At 43.6% G+C, this 14,132-nt stretch overlaps 1 protein-coding gene across 1 annotated transcript; it reads left to right on the forward strand.

Annotated features, from left to right (window-relative positions):
• Nucleotides 1-1,490: 1,490 nt before the first annotated feature.
• On the forward strand, nt 1,491-13,657 carry B-H2 (homeobox protein BarH2). The gene is made up of 4 exons (XM_018110270.3): nt 1,491-2,454; nt 3,341-3,767; nt 10,553-10,802; nt 12,683-13,657. The coding sequence occupies exons 1-4, from the start codon at nt 1,852-1,854 to the stop codon at nt 13,302-13,304; spliced, it is 1,902 nt and encodes a 633-aa protein (XP_017965759.1). The 5' UTR covers nt 1,491-1,851; the 3' UTR covers nt 13,305-13,657.
• Nucleotides 13,658-14,132: the final 475 nt, after the last annotated feature.

Genomic DNA, 14,132 nt, shown 5'->3' on the forward strand with positions numbered 1-14,132 from the left:
TAATGAAGCCATTTTTAAAAGTAATAACAACAAGAACAAAATCAACAACGACAACCCAAAGCAAAAACAACTGCAGTCTGCAGTTGCTCCAAGCGAAACTCCATCATCAAAATAACAACAAAAACAACAACAGCAACAACAGCATCGGCATCAGCATCTCGGCATCCGCCCAGAGCACGCCTGGCCACTGCCCTCTCTCCATCGGGCCTCAGCCTCCATGCCAGAGCTTTGCTCTTATATTATGTACCCGATCCAGTTGCCAGACTCATTCACTTGCACATTAGGCAGCAAATTGACATCGATACTAAGCAACTACTACACGAGAAACTATGCATGCTCGTGTGTGCGTGCGCAAGAGCAGGACGGCTGATGGCGCGCGAGCGAGCGAGTGACAGAGAGGGAGAGCGCATCATTTAACTGCTGCCAATTTACTGTTTAAATGCCAAACAAAAAGTGTTAACAAGCGCAAAAATAACAAAAGACACTCACACTAGCACACTCGCACACACACACACACACATACACACAAGCAGACACACACACATATACATGTACACACATACGGGCAATTGCTATCAGCAGAGAGCCTGCCATCCAGACAGCCCCTTTGGTGTAGCAGCCCAGGCATGTGTTAGAGCAGTCACGCTATATAGGTTGTGGTGAGAGCGAGTGCGTGAGTTGTCTCTCTGTATGCTGTGCGTGTGTATTAACCAGTTTATTGGGGCGGAGCTTACAGATGCTGGATTATACACGTTTCTACAACAGGGTGGCAGCATCCTCAACAACAACAGCAACAAGAACGACAGCAACGACAACAAAAGCGATGGCAGCATGGCGAGAGCAGCAGCTGCTCGGTTTGGTGTTGAGTTTCGCGCACTTGCTATAAAACACTCTCGCAATGCAATTAATTAGCAGTGTTATTATATCAGTGTGGATTATTATAGCAACTAAAATGGCAGTGTGTGTGATTTTTATGGCAACTAAAATGTCATTCGCACAGCAGCAAGCAACAGCAATGCGTGCTAGCAGCAATAGCTTTGCCATAAAATGTTTATGGCACGCCAACTAACCGTTATATTGGGCAGCCAGCGCTCACAGCGTCGCGGCCATTGCCAAATGTGAGTACACAACCACTGAGAGAGCGGGAGCGCAAGCGAACGTGAGCGAGAGAGAGAGAGAGAGCAAGCGAGAGAGAGAGAGCGCTGGCGCTGATTGAAACCTAATGAATGTCAATTGCTGCCAATTACGACCAATAAATGCAGGCAATAGATGACAACAACAGCAACAAACACACCATGCGAAACTCACCTCGGCCGAGAGCTGAGCACGCGGGTGTGTGTGAGCGAGACGACGACAGGTGCGCGCGCTGAGCACTCGACTGGTTTGTTTGCTTTTGTTGTCTGTTCTCCCCACTTTTTTTTACGTGTTTTTGTTTTGGCCGTTAACAGCCGCCAGCAGCAGCAGCAGCAGCAGCAGCAGCAGCGGCAGCGGCAGCAGCAGTTGCCCGTTGTGTCCGTTGCTTGGCTCAGTTTCGGTTGAAAGCCAAAGGCGAGCGGTTCTCTCACGGCTTTTGCTGAGCTCGTCTCGTCTCGTCTCGCCGTTTCACGTCTCGTCTCGTTTCGTTTCGTTTCGGTTCTTGTGCCACACAGAAAGAACAGCGGACAAACTTATAGCGCGCTGATAGAAAAGACGCGAGTGCCAAGCACAAATAAACATAAAAAGCGCCGTTATTCGTGAATATCTTGCCAATTGTATTATTTTTTTTATTGTTATTGTTATTTGAATATTGGTTTGTGCCGTCGGCAAAGCTCAGTGGGGGAGCGAGACAAGTGAAGGAGTCGGCGCCACCACATGACCACAATGCCACCGGAAATGTCCACAACTACGGCAGCCGTTGGGGACACACCGGGCACCCTTACGACCTCGCCCTCGGCCACGCAGGCGCCGCGCTCCCGCTTCATGATCACCGACATATTGGCCGGCAGTGCCGCTGCGGCTGCCGCTGCTGCTGCCGCCGCTGCTGCCATGGCGGCCGCCGCCGGACGCGGCTCGGCCAGCCCGCCCGAGGATTGCTACGCGCCGTCGCCCATTCGTGATGGACAGCAACAGCATCAGCAGCACCAGCAGCAGGCGCAGCAGACGCAGCAGCAAGTCCAGCAGCAGGCGGCACTGCAGCACTACTTGGCCCAGCAGCAGCAGCTGCTGCGCTTCGAGCGCGAGCGTGAGCGCGATCGTGAGCGGGAGCGGGAACGGGAACGTGAGCGGGAGAGGGAGCGAGAGCAGTACCATCATGTGGCGCCACTGCTGGCCCACTTCCCGCCCAGCCACTATGCGGTGCTGCAGCAGCAGCAGCAGCATCCACACGCCCATCTACATCGCTTCGCCAGGCAGGCGGGACGCGAAAACTCGCCACCGCTGACCAAGGATTGCCACACAGCAGCCCCATGGAATACGGTGAGTGAGCGAATCTAATCAATCAATAATCAATCAAATGAGAGAGTTTGAAAAGACAGAGAGAGAGAGAGAGAGAGAGAGAATGGATGAATGAGTATAGAATCATAAAATCAACCAATCAGTTCAACTTTGCGGACTGAAGAGCGGAGGTAAGCTCTAGGAAGATAGGGAATCTTTATGATAAGCTGATCAGCTGAATATCTTCAGTTAGACTTTAGTTTTATTTAGGTAATTTCAAGCAATTCAAGTGCTTTTAGCCCTATTTGTGGATGCTTTAATTCCCCATTTCTCAGTCTACCCTCATTGAGGAGTGAGTGTACTCTGTTTGAAATTCCTCATTCCACACTCTGTTCTTTTATCCTCAAAAGTCGTAAGCACTTAGCATAATGTCAATAGTTAACTTTAAGGAAGTATTTTTGCATTTCAAGGGTTAGTAACTCCTAAAAGTCTATTCGATTTTAGAGTTATCTATTAGTGTATTAACTCTCCATCCATGAAGTCATGAATCTTTTTCAGTTCAGATTATCTTAGAATATTTATATATTTGTACCTATATCTTACTATCTATCTATCATATATTATATTAGTCCAACTAATCCATGAATCCATTAGTCTGTTGTGCATCTTTCTTTATAAATTTTAGGGTCTATTACAGCTTTATCAATTGCATCGTAAGGCTCTCAGATTATATAGAAATTATATTTTATAATTATTATATAGAAATCTAGGAATGGCTCAAAGTTCTCGTCTCTCCAATTTTTTATATATTATGATCTATTTTCCCCTAAGGCTCTTCGAGCTCATCTACCTAAAATTTCTATTCTGTTACTCCATCTAAATAATAAATATATCCCATTTGGGGTTTTCCTTTGTGCTGCTGCTACAGCCTCTAAATCCGCACACACATCCGCAACATCCGCTTGCCCATCATCCGCATCCACATCCGCATGCTCATCCGCATCCACATCACCATCAGCTGCAGCTGGAACGGGAACGCCTCGAGGCGTTGCATCGTCATGGCGCCAATGTACCGCTTGGCGGCGCCGGCGGCCTTGTCGATGGCCAAGATGAGCGATCGCGTTCGCCCCTTGTGCTCCATTCGCTGGACGGCGGCGGTGGCGGCGGCGGCAACAGCAGCAGCAACAACAACAATAATAGCAGCAGCAGCAACAACAACAACATCAGCGGCAGCAGCAACAACAACATCAACAACAACAGCGGGAACACAAGCGGCATGCTGCTGGGCGGCACGGGCAGCAGCATCAGCGGCGATCAGGCGAGCACCATCGATGACAGCGACAGCGACGACTGCGGTAAGCTAACGATTTATAGATAGAGAACCGAATTTCGGCAATGCACACATACACATATGTTATTCATGTGGTGTGTATGCGTGTATAGGCCATAGATGTAGCTCGTCTTTCTCTTTCGATTCTTGACAAATGACATTTGGCGTTGAGAGAGGGTTTTCCTCTTAGGGCTAGCAGCGCTTTGGGTTGAGTTAAAGTAAACTGTAAGTTAGCCTGAAGTGTGTTTTGAGTAAAGTTGCGTAAAACTTTAACTGATTTTAAGCAAGTTTGAAGCGTGCTTTAAATACTTTTAAAAATAACGTTGTGCGAGCTTTCAGCATGATTAAAAAAATTTAATTCACTTGGATTGACCATTAGATTTTTATTGAGATGTAAGCTAAGAGAGCTTTAAGGCGTTTTTAAAGTGATTTTCAAATGAGTTCAGGAAATAACATTCAGTGAGTTTTAGACCTTAGATGAATCAATTATGTAACGAACTTTCATCGATCTTTTTAATTGGAATGAAAGCTATGAACAAGCTTTAAGGCACTTTGAAAATGTACTTAAAGTGAGCTTTTTTCTAAAGATGTTTAATTGAAGAAAGGACATTCAGTGAATTTTAAATTTGAACTGAAATGTAAGCGGGTTTGAAGCGAGCTTTGAATGTGGTCTATGTATTCTTTTAATGTACTTAAAATGAGCTTTGGATTGCGCTATTTAAAGTTTAGTTGTTTCTTATCAGTCAATGAACTAAACTATAGAAAGAGACTAAGAGACAATTTAGAGCTTATCAGAAGAATCGCTTTTTGTTGTTGTTAATATTGATAGAGCATTGGAAAGTCTTAAGTTAATTTTAAAATTAATTTAATTTTAATCCAATTTTTAAATTTTAAATTAACAATATAATTCCTGCGAGCTAAGTGCGCTTGATGTAATGAGTCTTATGGGAGCTTTTCATGTATATCATGGACATTGCTTAAGCAAGAAGGAACCATTTATTCATAGTTTACACATAACAGAGATAGCTCAAGTCAATTATAAATATTTCATTTTAGTTCACTTAAAAAATTATTTATTATTTATTTATTTATTGTTATTGTTAGGCAACAACAAAAATATTTTGATTCGGGATTTTAAAAAAGCTTTTCAGCTAAGTTGGGCTTATTCAAAGTGAAATAATTAGATAATGAGGAAATTGTGGTTTGTTGCATTTTCTGAAACGTTTTAGCTGCAAATATGAAATCAATTTGTGATGTGCATTGTGTTTTCACATTTCCCCTAAAGCTTTTCCATCTTAGCATGGCTCACGTGCTTTGCAACAGCAGCAGCTGGCTGTAAATGCGGTTTGTGGCTGAGCTGCAACTGAAAAGGAAGAGAAACAAAAAATGCATTAAGCTTAGTTGGGAATGTAGATAAAAATATATATAATATATACATGAGTCTGCCTACAACAACAGCGGCTGCTAGCTGATTGACTGATTAACTGATTCACTGCCAACAATGCAGCTAAGCTGTTCACAGTTCTTAATTATGTGGATATATTACGAGGTTTCAGTTAGTCATTCAGTCTCAAGTAGCTCAAGTAGCTATCCTTGGCAGAGCACCCAAATATCGGAGACGATAACGGCAACAGCTTCAGCTTCGGGCAAAAGCCCACGTTCTATTCATTCGGGCTACCTGTCAAGTGCCACCTGCCACCTGCTGCCTGCTGGCTGCCACCTGAGCTCGGACGGCTTTTCGCATGCAACAATTTAATTGATTTTAATGTTTTCTGTTGTTGTTGTTGCTGCCATTAGCAGCATTTGTATTTGACTTTTGTTGTCGCTGCTGCTGTTGTTGCTGCCTGTGTTTCTTTTTTTATTATTATTATTTATTTGTTAAGCGCTTTTAAACGTTATGCAAATTATGACAAATTACTATTAAATAGTCGTAAACGTGCGTTGGAAATTGATTTCGCTGCGAGTTGTGTGAGCTGCTATGGCAAACACTATAGAGAGAGGGAGAGAGACAACGAGAAAGAAGGAGAGAGGGCAAGAATCTGTCGACTGACTAGTTTGATTCTATTGCTAAACGACTGGAACTGGGCCCAAAACTCTGGCCGACAAAATTTCTTTGTATTCGAATCAACGCTGACGACATTCTGCATAAACAACAATGGATTTCATATGCAGCATTACAATTTGAAATTGATTTTCATTATCGAAACATAAAACAATACGAAAGGGAGAAGCATAAAAAATCCATTTAAGCCTAATTGGCAGACAGCGATAGCGTTTTGTTATGGCTCAATAAAAATCAGAACAGGGCCAACAATCGGAGGTGAATAAAGGAACGCTCAAAATAATATAACTGGAGCTTATGAGTCACAAAAAATGATTGAGATTAAATTAAATTAAATTAAATTAAATTAAGATAATTTCAATGAGTAATAATTTTTGGATTTATAAGGAAAGACTTTAATGAAAGCCACATTAAATTACGTTCTTTCGAGTCACACTTTCATCTGGCTATATAGTCATTTATCTATGAAGAAAGTTATCCATCTATAAATCATAATTTAGACACGATATTCATACGAATTAAACTGTTTAGGCCTATTAATGATTCGATTTGATCAACCGACGTTTTTAAACTCATTCGCGATTTCACGCACAATTCTAATATCGTTGGACTTGTGCTAAACTTAATTAAATATAATCAACATCACAGAAAGAAGACAGAGAGAGAGAGAAAGAGAGAGGGAGAGAGGTGTGTATGAGTGGAGGGAGAAATGCGCCCCGCGTCGCTGTCAATTCAAGAAATTCTGTTTTGATTTGAGACACAAGCCAAATGAAAGAAATTTAAAATCCATAAATGTGTTGGCCACACCACAGTCACAGCCATAACAACACCCAGCCCACACACACACACACACACACACACACAGACGCACACGCTCGCACACGCTTTTAATCAGCTGGATGTCGATTCTCTTTCACAGTTGGGTCGAGTTTTTAGCCCACGCTGCGAGCTTCGATTTCGGGGCAGTCAACAAAAACAAAAAGAAAGAAAAAAAAGCAGTAAAAAAGAAAAAAAAAAACAAATGAAAAAAAAAAACAGATTATTTTCCCCTTAATTTTATTATATTTAATATACCCTGTAGATATTGGGAATATTTAACAAAAGTGATATTCAACTCGAGAAAGGCTACATATATATATATAATTATTTCTAACATATATTTTGCTTTATTAAGCTTCATAAATATATAAAGTTACTTAACTTTGATTGCATCTTCAACTGATATAGTATCGATAAAATCAATATAAAATATACAATTTTGACATAGTTTTAGTAATAGATAGATATATTCGGTGATCTCTTCTGCTATATGTTTTGCGATTGCATGGCGTTACTTGAGCCAAACTAAAGTCTAAATAATCTTTTCGCATACATCGATAAATATTGATTTGAAGCTTATTTTAGTTTGCTGTTCTAATTTTCGCTCTTTATTTTATTTATTATTTAGCTAAGATTCTCGGTTTGCAACCTAATATTTTTTAAATATCGATAAATATCTATGTTGGACTGATTTCTTCAATCTGCGTGCATTTTAAATTTATGTAGATACATATCATACTTGCTCTCTCTCTCTCTGTTTCTCTCTTTCTCCCCATTTTTCTCCATTTTCTTTGACTACTAGCAAAAAACTAGTTCAAATTTCATTGCGTTGTTCCAGGGTATTATTTAGTCGCATCCCTTTTGGCTGGATCTGCTTTTTTTTTTGTGTGCCTCTTATAATCGCAACGCAAAAAAAAAAAAAAACGTTAATTTAAATGGCCTAATCGAAGCTCGCCAGCAACAGAACAAGAATGCGCTTCGAGTTGCTCTTGCTGTTGTTGTTGTTGTTGCTCGTAACTGAAATTTGTTGCTCACCTCAGGGCTTTGGTGACACTCGCGTGTCACTTGAGACGCGTGCGAGCGACAGTTGCACATCGGACACGACCCGATCCGCAGTGCTCCGACCCGTCCCAGGATCGCTCAGGATGCGAGTGAGGATAAGGAGCTTCTCGCATCGCAGGCGCGCAGCGCGTTTGAAATTGAGCTTTAGCTTGATTCGAGCCGCTACTCTGAGCTGAGTCGCCGTCTGTCAAATGAACTGTGCGCTGATCCGCAGCGACATGCAGACACTCGTATCACACCTCTCTACCCGCCACCCCTCCCCTTCTCGCACTCGTCTCACATTCTTTGTGCTCTGCTTTGTTGCTGTTCGCTGCTTATATTTATAAAAATATATATATATATCGTTGATTGAAATTAATATTTTGTTTCGTCTCGTTTCTTAAACTTTAAGTTGGCTTCCAAGCGAAGCGTGTGGCCGCTAAAAGCAACAGCAACAACAACAAACAACAAAGACAACAACAACTACATGGAGCAAGTGCACACACACACACACTCACAAAAACTCATACAGTAATACGTCTGCGTATAGCTGGCTTAGCCACAGCAAGTTCGTTGCCTAAGTCTTTCGTTTTCTTTGTGATTTTTTGTGTTTTCGGAAAGGCAGCGCAAAATTTCTAGACACAATGCATAGTTATATATGATAATGCATACAATCGCGTTACCGTTATGCAAGCATTATTGTAGCATTTACATTTTTAGTTTCTGCTGCTGTTGTTGTTGTTGCTGTTGTTGTTGCTGTTGTTGCTGACTGCATTTAGGCGTGCACATTATCAAAATGCTGATAAACGTTTAGCAACAAAAATGAACAAGAGCAGCGCAAGGCAGCTAAATGAGACTTGTTGTTGCTTTAATTAAAATGCAAAAAGGCCAATTGCAAATGTGTTGCTGCCATGCGCAATTTAATGCAGCCAGCAGCAGCAGCAGCAGCAGCAACAGCAACAAAACTTGGCCAAGCGCTGAGACAGTCAGAAGGCAGAAGGAAGTGCGCCAACAGCGTTTTTGTCTGCACAGTTAAGCATGTTTAATACAGTTTAGCCACAAGCTCTTAATTACTAATGCACGGCGAGTGAGAGGGGGGCACTACTTGAGAGCGAGATGGAGATATTGCGGAAATGTTTTGCCGCCTGAGTTTCGACTAGCAGCGAGCAGCGAGCAGCTGCCAGCTGTGTGTTGACTGGTTTTAAGTGCATGCACACTCGGCCACAACAAACATGGCTAAAAAGGGTGAAAAGGAAATACACGATAGCTATACACACAACAAACTAGCAGACAGACAGACAAAGCAAGAGAGGAGATGATACTGTAAATCTAGTAAGCAAAAAGAAAAACGAATTTCCTATTAATATTTTTCAATATCCAAGTGTGAGCTTGAACGCCTGCTTAGATATTTATCAAGGGATTATTGCCTATGCGATTGGCATAGAGTACGGATGAGTAGAGACATAGTCAAATGCTTGTCCAGCAGAATTGGCAAATGGCGATGTTACAGAGATGATCGGGATGCTTGCAGATACTTTATCTGTTGAAGCTAAATATGTCATGGATGTCGAAATAATTAAAATAATAATAATACATATAATTGCATAATTTTTACACAATGTACAATTATATTTATTTTCCTTACATATATAATGTATTTAGTTTTGTTTTTGACTGACCGATAGAAACCAAAAACCTAGGAAATAATTGGTGCTTATTCGAATATACAATATTTAACATCTGTAAATATATTGATGAAAATTCAGCTGTGGCTGTGTTGCGCACCTCTGTAGCGAGGACAGAATATTATCGCTTCGATGTCACAATAGTGCCAAGACATAAAATGGGTTCAGAGTAACGCATTATATTAAGTTTTAATAGTACACCAAATATTGGACATAGGCAGAAAGCTGAACTAATGCTGAAATGATTTCTGATCACTTTTTAGTAAACTCTACTATTAAAAAAAAGAAGGGGAATATGCTTTATTTTTCTCCTGCCTTGAGGTTCAATCTTACTTACATTTTTTAGGAAAAAACCATCTTGAATACTGAGGATAATATTTATAATATATGTCACTTTAATTTGTTTTTGTAAATTGTTAATATTTTGGTTATTACTAAAATTTGTAGTCAAAAATTTATTTATATATTAATCATGTTACTTGATCTTTGATCTCGTCTTTTCTTTTCTTCACTAAGCCAGCCAAAATATCAAAATAAAGATACACAGATTTAAAACTTGTAGTATATAGTATAATATATGAGCAAAAAATAATTATATTTATACTTGATTTTCGTGTATATATATCTTTGTAAAGCAAACCAATTAAGACTTGTTGGGCAATGCATGAAAGCAAAAATGATGAGATTTTCAGACTGTTGTACTTCCACATGGAGACCCAATCAAACTCATCAGCTGCGACTTAGTTGAGAATACGTTTATTCGCAAAATGAAAAACTCAATTAAATGGCGAATTGCTTATAAATAGAAGTTGATCCATGATGAAATTGGATTAGCGAACAGACTCAAAAGTATTTTTGAGTACTCGCTATGCGATTTGTTAGGCTTCGTTTCACACGTTTCACAGCAAAGGAGAGATAAATCGAGTGATTGTGTTGTCGTTGTTGTTTATTATTATTGTTGTTGTTGTAATTTGTGCTCATAAAGTGTTTAATTGCAAATTAGCAATGGCATGCCACAGGCCGCTGTTGTGTTTATCTCATGTTGCATGTGCTCTTGCCATAAAGCCAAGTACAAGTTGGATGCTAGACAAATGTATATATATATATAGATGGATAAAGAAAGAGAAAAACTAAGCAAGCGAGAGAGAGAGAGAGAGTGATGTTTATATAGCATTAATATGTTTACATATATATCTCAAACAGGCGGCAAAGACGATGACGGCGAGGATAGCATGAAGAATGGCAACAGCAGCGCCAATGGGGACTCCCATTTGGGGCTCAGCCTGAGCAAGAAGCAGCGCAAGGCGCGCACCGCCTTCACCGACCATCAGCTGCAGACGCTGGAGAAGTCCTTCGAGCGGCAGAAGTATCTCAGCGTGCAGGATCGCATGGAGCTGGCCAACAAGCTGGAGCTGAGCGACTGCCAGGTGAAGACCTGGTATCAGAATCGCAGGTGAGTCGTCGGTACCTTTGATTGATCAACCAACCAAGGAAAGGGCTGGCGCAGGGGCAGGGGAAGGGGTTGCTCAGAACGTGGATTAGCCAACTAGCTAGCTAATCAGCGCCTTTTATGGAACCGCCCATTTTTTCGCGCACTTTTCGAATAAAAACCATTTTAATGGCTACCCCCGAAAGCCGTTTCGGTTCACTTCATCGGCCCGCTGTCCGTCTGTCCGTCTGCCCATCTGCCGAGCGGCGAACCGGTTCGGAATCAGTGCCCGGCGCTGTTTATGCGTTTTGTTTTTATGCTGATTGCTTAATTTGCTGCATTTTGCGCAAGAGTCGTAAAATGCTTTGCTGTTTATTAAATGAGTTGTTTACTTTTTTCGTGCGCCACTCGCCACTCGCCTCTCACCACTCGCCGCAAGTTTGTTGCCTAAGTCTTTCGTATGGCGCATGTGCTGTCGGTGCTGCCTATCAGGGGCAGCTCGGCGTCATCCGCTATTCGATTCGATTTCTAATGGCATTTGCCGCTGCTGCTGTTTAAAAATAGCTGCCAAAGTCGCTGCCTTATTACGTTTAATAGCATTTTTTTCTCTCTCTTTCTTTCTCTCGTTTATTATTATTTGCTGCTGTTGTATTTTTCTCATTTTTAATTATTGCCCAATGACTTGTCACATTTCGTCGGGCATTAAAAGCGGCGAGGAGACTCAAGCGGCGACTCAGACTCCGACTCCGACTCCGACTCAGACATTTATAGTCTGGCCGCAGTCTCAGCATCTTCCATAGGTGGGCAAAAAGTCAACCGGATATTGAGAGCAGAGTTCGCTGACTCGATTGCAACGACTTGCCAGTGCACTGCCAAAAGAGTGTGGATGAGAGAGAGAGAGATAGAGAGCGAGGGAGAGCAAGAGGTAGAGATATTCTCTACTAAAATAAAATCTTAATTGTAATGAAGCTAATACCTTTATATGTATATTGGATAGAGAAAGAGAAAAAGAGAGATTTAGAGACAGAGGGAGATTAGGGGAATGTAGTAATAATCTTCATTTGAGACATGTGGTCAAAGTGTCTTGACATATGCTCAGCTGCAGGGTATTTAATAGTTCTTACCATCATTCTATCCTGCAAAAAGAGAGTGAGACAGAGAGAGAGAGAGAGAGAGAGAGAGAGAGAGAGAGAGAGAGAGAGAGAGAAAGAGATTTAGAGTGTATAGCAAAATCTTAATTTAGGTCATGTGGCCCAAGTGCCTTAACATATTGCATATGACCAACTCTGTAGGGTATTGGGTAATGTTAAACACTTTCACAGCTGCAGTCGATGAACGCGCGAAAATTGCAGCTCAGCTTCAGCGTCGGGCGCGACGCTGGCCCGACTGGCGCCTAGGCGCAATTAAAGGATTTGCCAAAGATGCTCTCGCTCTTGCTCTCTGGCTACGCCTTGGGCAAGTGCAGGCGTGCCTAGCCAATTAGGCCGGTCTCACTCTCTCACCCTCCCTCCCTCTCTCTCTCTCTCTTCCACTCTTGGCGTCTCTGTGGTGGGCGTGCGTCGGTTGGGACTGCAAGATAAATGACAAAACAATTAAGTGCGAAATATAAACAGCAATAATAGCAAAGGGCAACTGACGGCGACTGCGAGTGGTCGGTCGGCCGTCCTGGCGCTCAGCGGGCGGCAAGGACACGCGCAGTCAGCGGCATGAGTCGGCACTCTGTGGCATGATTAATAGCAGGAGGCAGCCTCAGCAGCCGTCATTGCGGATTAGTTTGGCTTAGATCGAGGCCTGCTGCCTAATGCCCATTCGTAGTTTTTCGTTTTGCTGCCTTCTTTTTTTAGCATTCGACACGCAACTAATCGAGTTTTTCTCCTTCTCTTCTTCTTGTTTGCCTTTGACAGAACCAAGTGGAAGCGCCAAACCGCCGTGGGCCTGGAGCTGCTCGCCGAGGCCGGCAACTACGCGGCCTTTCAGCGGCTCTACGGCAGCGCCACGCCCTATTTGAGCGCCTGGCCGTACGCAGCCGCCGCCGCGGCCCAGACGCCACACGGCGCCCCGCCCTCGGCCATCGACATCTACTACCGGCAGGCGGCGGCCGCCGCTGCGCTGCAGAAGCCGGCGCTGCCCGCCACCTACATGTACCCCAGCCGCATGCCGCCGGGCATGGGGCTGCCGGGCATGCCGCCGCCGCCGGGAGCCGCGCCCATGCTGGGCGGCTACTATGCGCCGCCGCTGGCGCCGCGCGAGCGCTCGCCGGCGACCAGCCAGAGCGCAAACAGCGAGGCCGACTACGAGCGCAGCAGCAGCAGTCGGCAGCGCTTGCTGACGCCGAGTCCGCCCCTCAATCCGGGCAGCCCGCCGCCGCGCCGCGATCACGGCCCAGCCGAGGAGGCGCCACTGGCGTCGGCCGCCAAGACGCCGCCGCTGGAGGCGGAGCGCGGGGAGCTGACGACGCTGACGGCGCTGCCAGCGGTCGACGTCGACGAGGACGAAGAGGACGAGGAGCTGGCGCTCGAGGTGTGAGCCAGAGCAGCGGCCGCAGCAGCAAGGCTGGATCTCAGAGGGCGACTACGAAATGTCTCGCAACAAATATGAAGTAGATCTATAAATAATATACTATATATAAATAATATATATGCATGTAGTCGTAGTGTATTTTTTTTTTCTCGATATAAAAATATTTAAAACGTAGTTTAAAGGATTTTTGTACATTTTTGTAAATGTTTTGTACATAAGCAGGGAATTTTTTTTTTTTTTTTTTTTAAACCCATTTTTTTTTCTTATCTTTAGTATTTTTTTGTGCCTAGTCTTAAGACGTCTATTGTGTGTTGTAACAAATAAAAGAGCAAAAAATAAGAACGATAGAGTGAGAGTGAGAGTCCGGACTCGAGATCGAAATCGAATCCGAAATCGAGAATGAGAAGGAGCTGGAAAAGAGCAATCGAGATGCGAGAGCCTTTGTTTTTGCAACTGTGCGCTCGAGTGGCTGGCCGAGTGGCCGAGTCAAGTCGCGGTCCTTCACGTCCTGAGCGTAATGCGAGCTGACACACGAGTCTCTTGGCCGGAGCCTCTTGAAAAACTGTTGCATTTTGGCCCTGGCCCTAGCCCTGGGAAGGCCGTGCCCTAAACTGTGTGTGCCACTTGCAAATTGTTAACATTTGCCAATCTTGAGCGGAACTGAAGTTCCCGCAGCTCTTCACGGGCGACGCGCAACTCGCTGAGCTCTCACAGTAAAAGACGGCGTTGCGCGGCATTGCGCGGCGTTCGAGTGCGCCGAGCTGCCTCGAATCGTTTCTAATTGACTTGCAACCCTCAAGGGCTGGCTGTCATCGAGGTGGGGTGCGGGGAAGT

Source organism: Drosophila navojoa, chromosome X, assembly GCF_054131105.1.
Source record: "Drosophila navojoa isolate 15081-1374.11 chromosome X, UAZ_NAV_1.0, whole genome shotgun sequence".
In the NCBI taxonomy this organism is placed as follows: Eukaryota; Metazoa; Arthropoda; class Insecta; order Diptera; family Drosophilidae; genus Drosophila; species Drosophila navojoa.

Coding starts and splice junctions, on each gene's coding strand:
- B-H2 (XM_018110270.3), top strand. CDS start 1,852: ATGACCACAATGCCACCGGAAATGTCCACAACTACGGCAGCCGTTGGG. Junction 3,768..10,552: donor CAGCGACAGCGACGACTGCG/GTAAGCTAACGA, acceptor TATCTCAAACAG/GCGGCAAAGACGATGACGGC. Junction 10,803..12,682: donor ACCTGGTATCAGAATCGCAG/GTGAGTCGTCGG, acceptor TGCCTTTGACAG/AACCAAGTGGAAGCGCCAAA.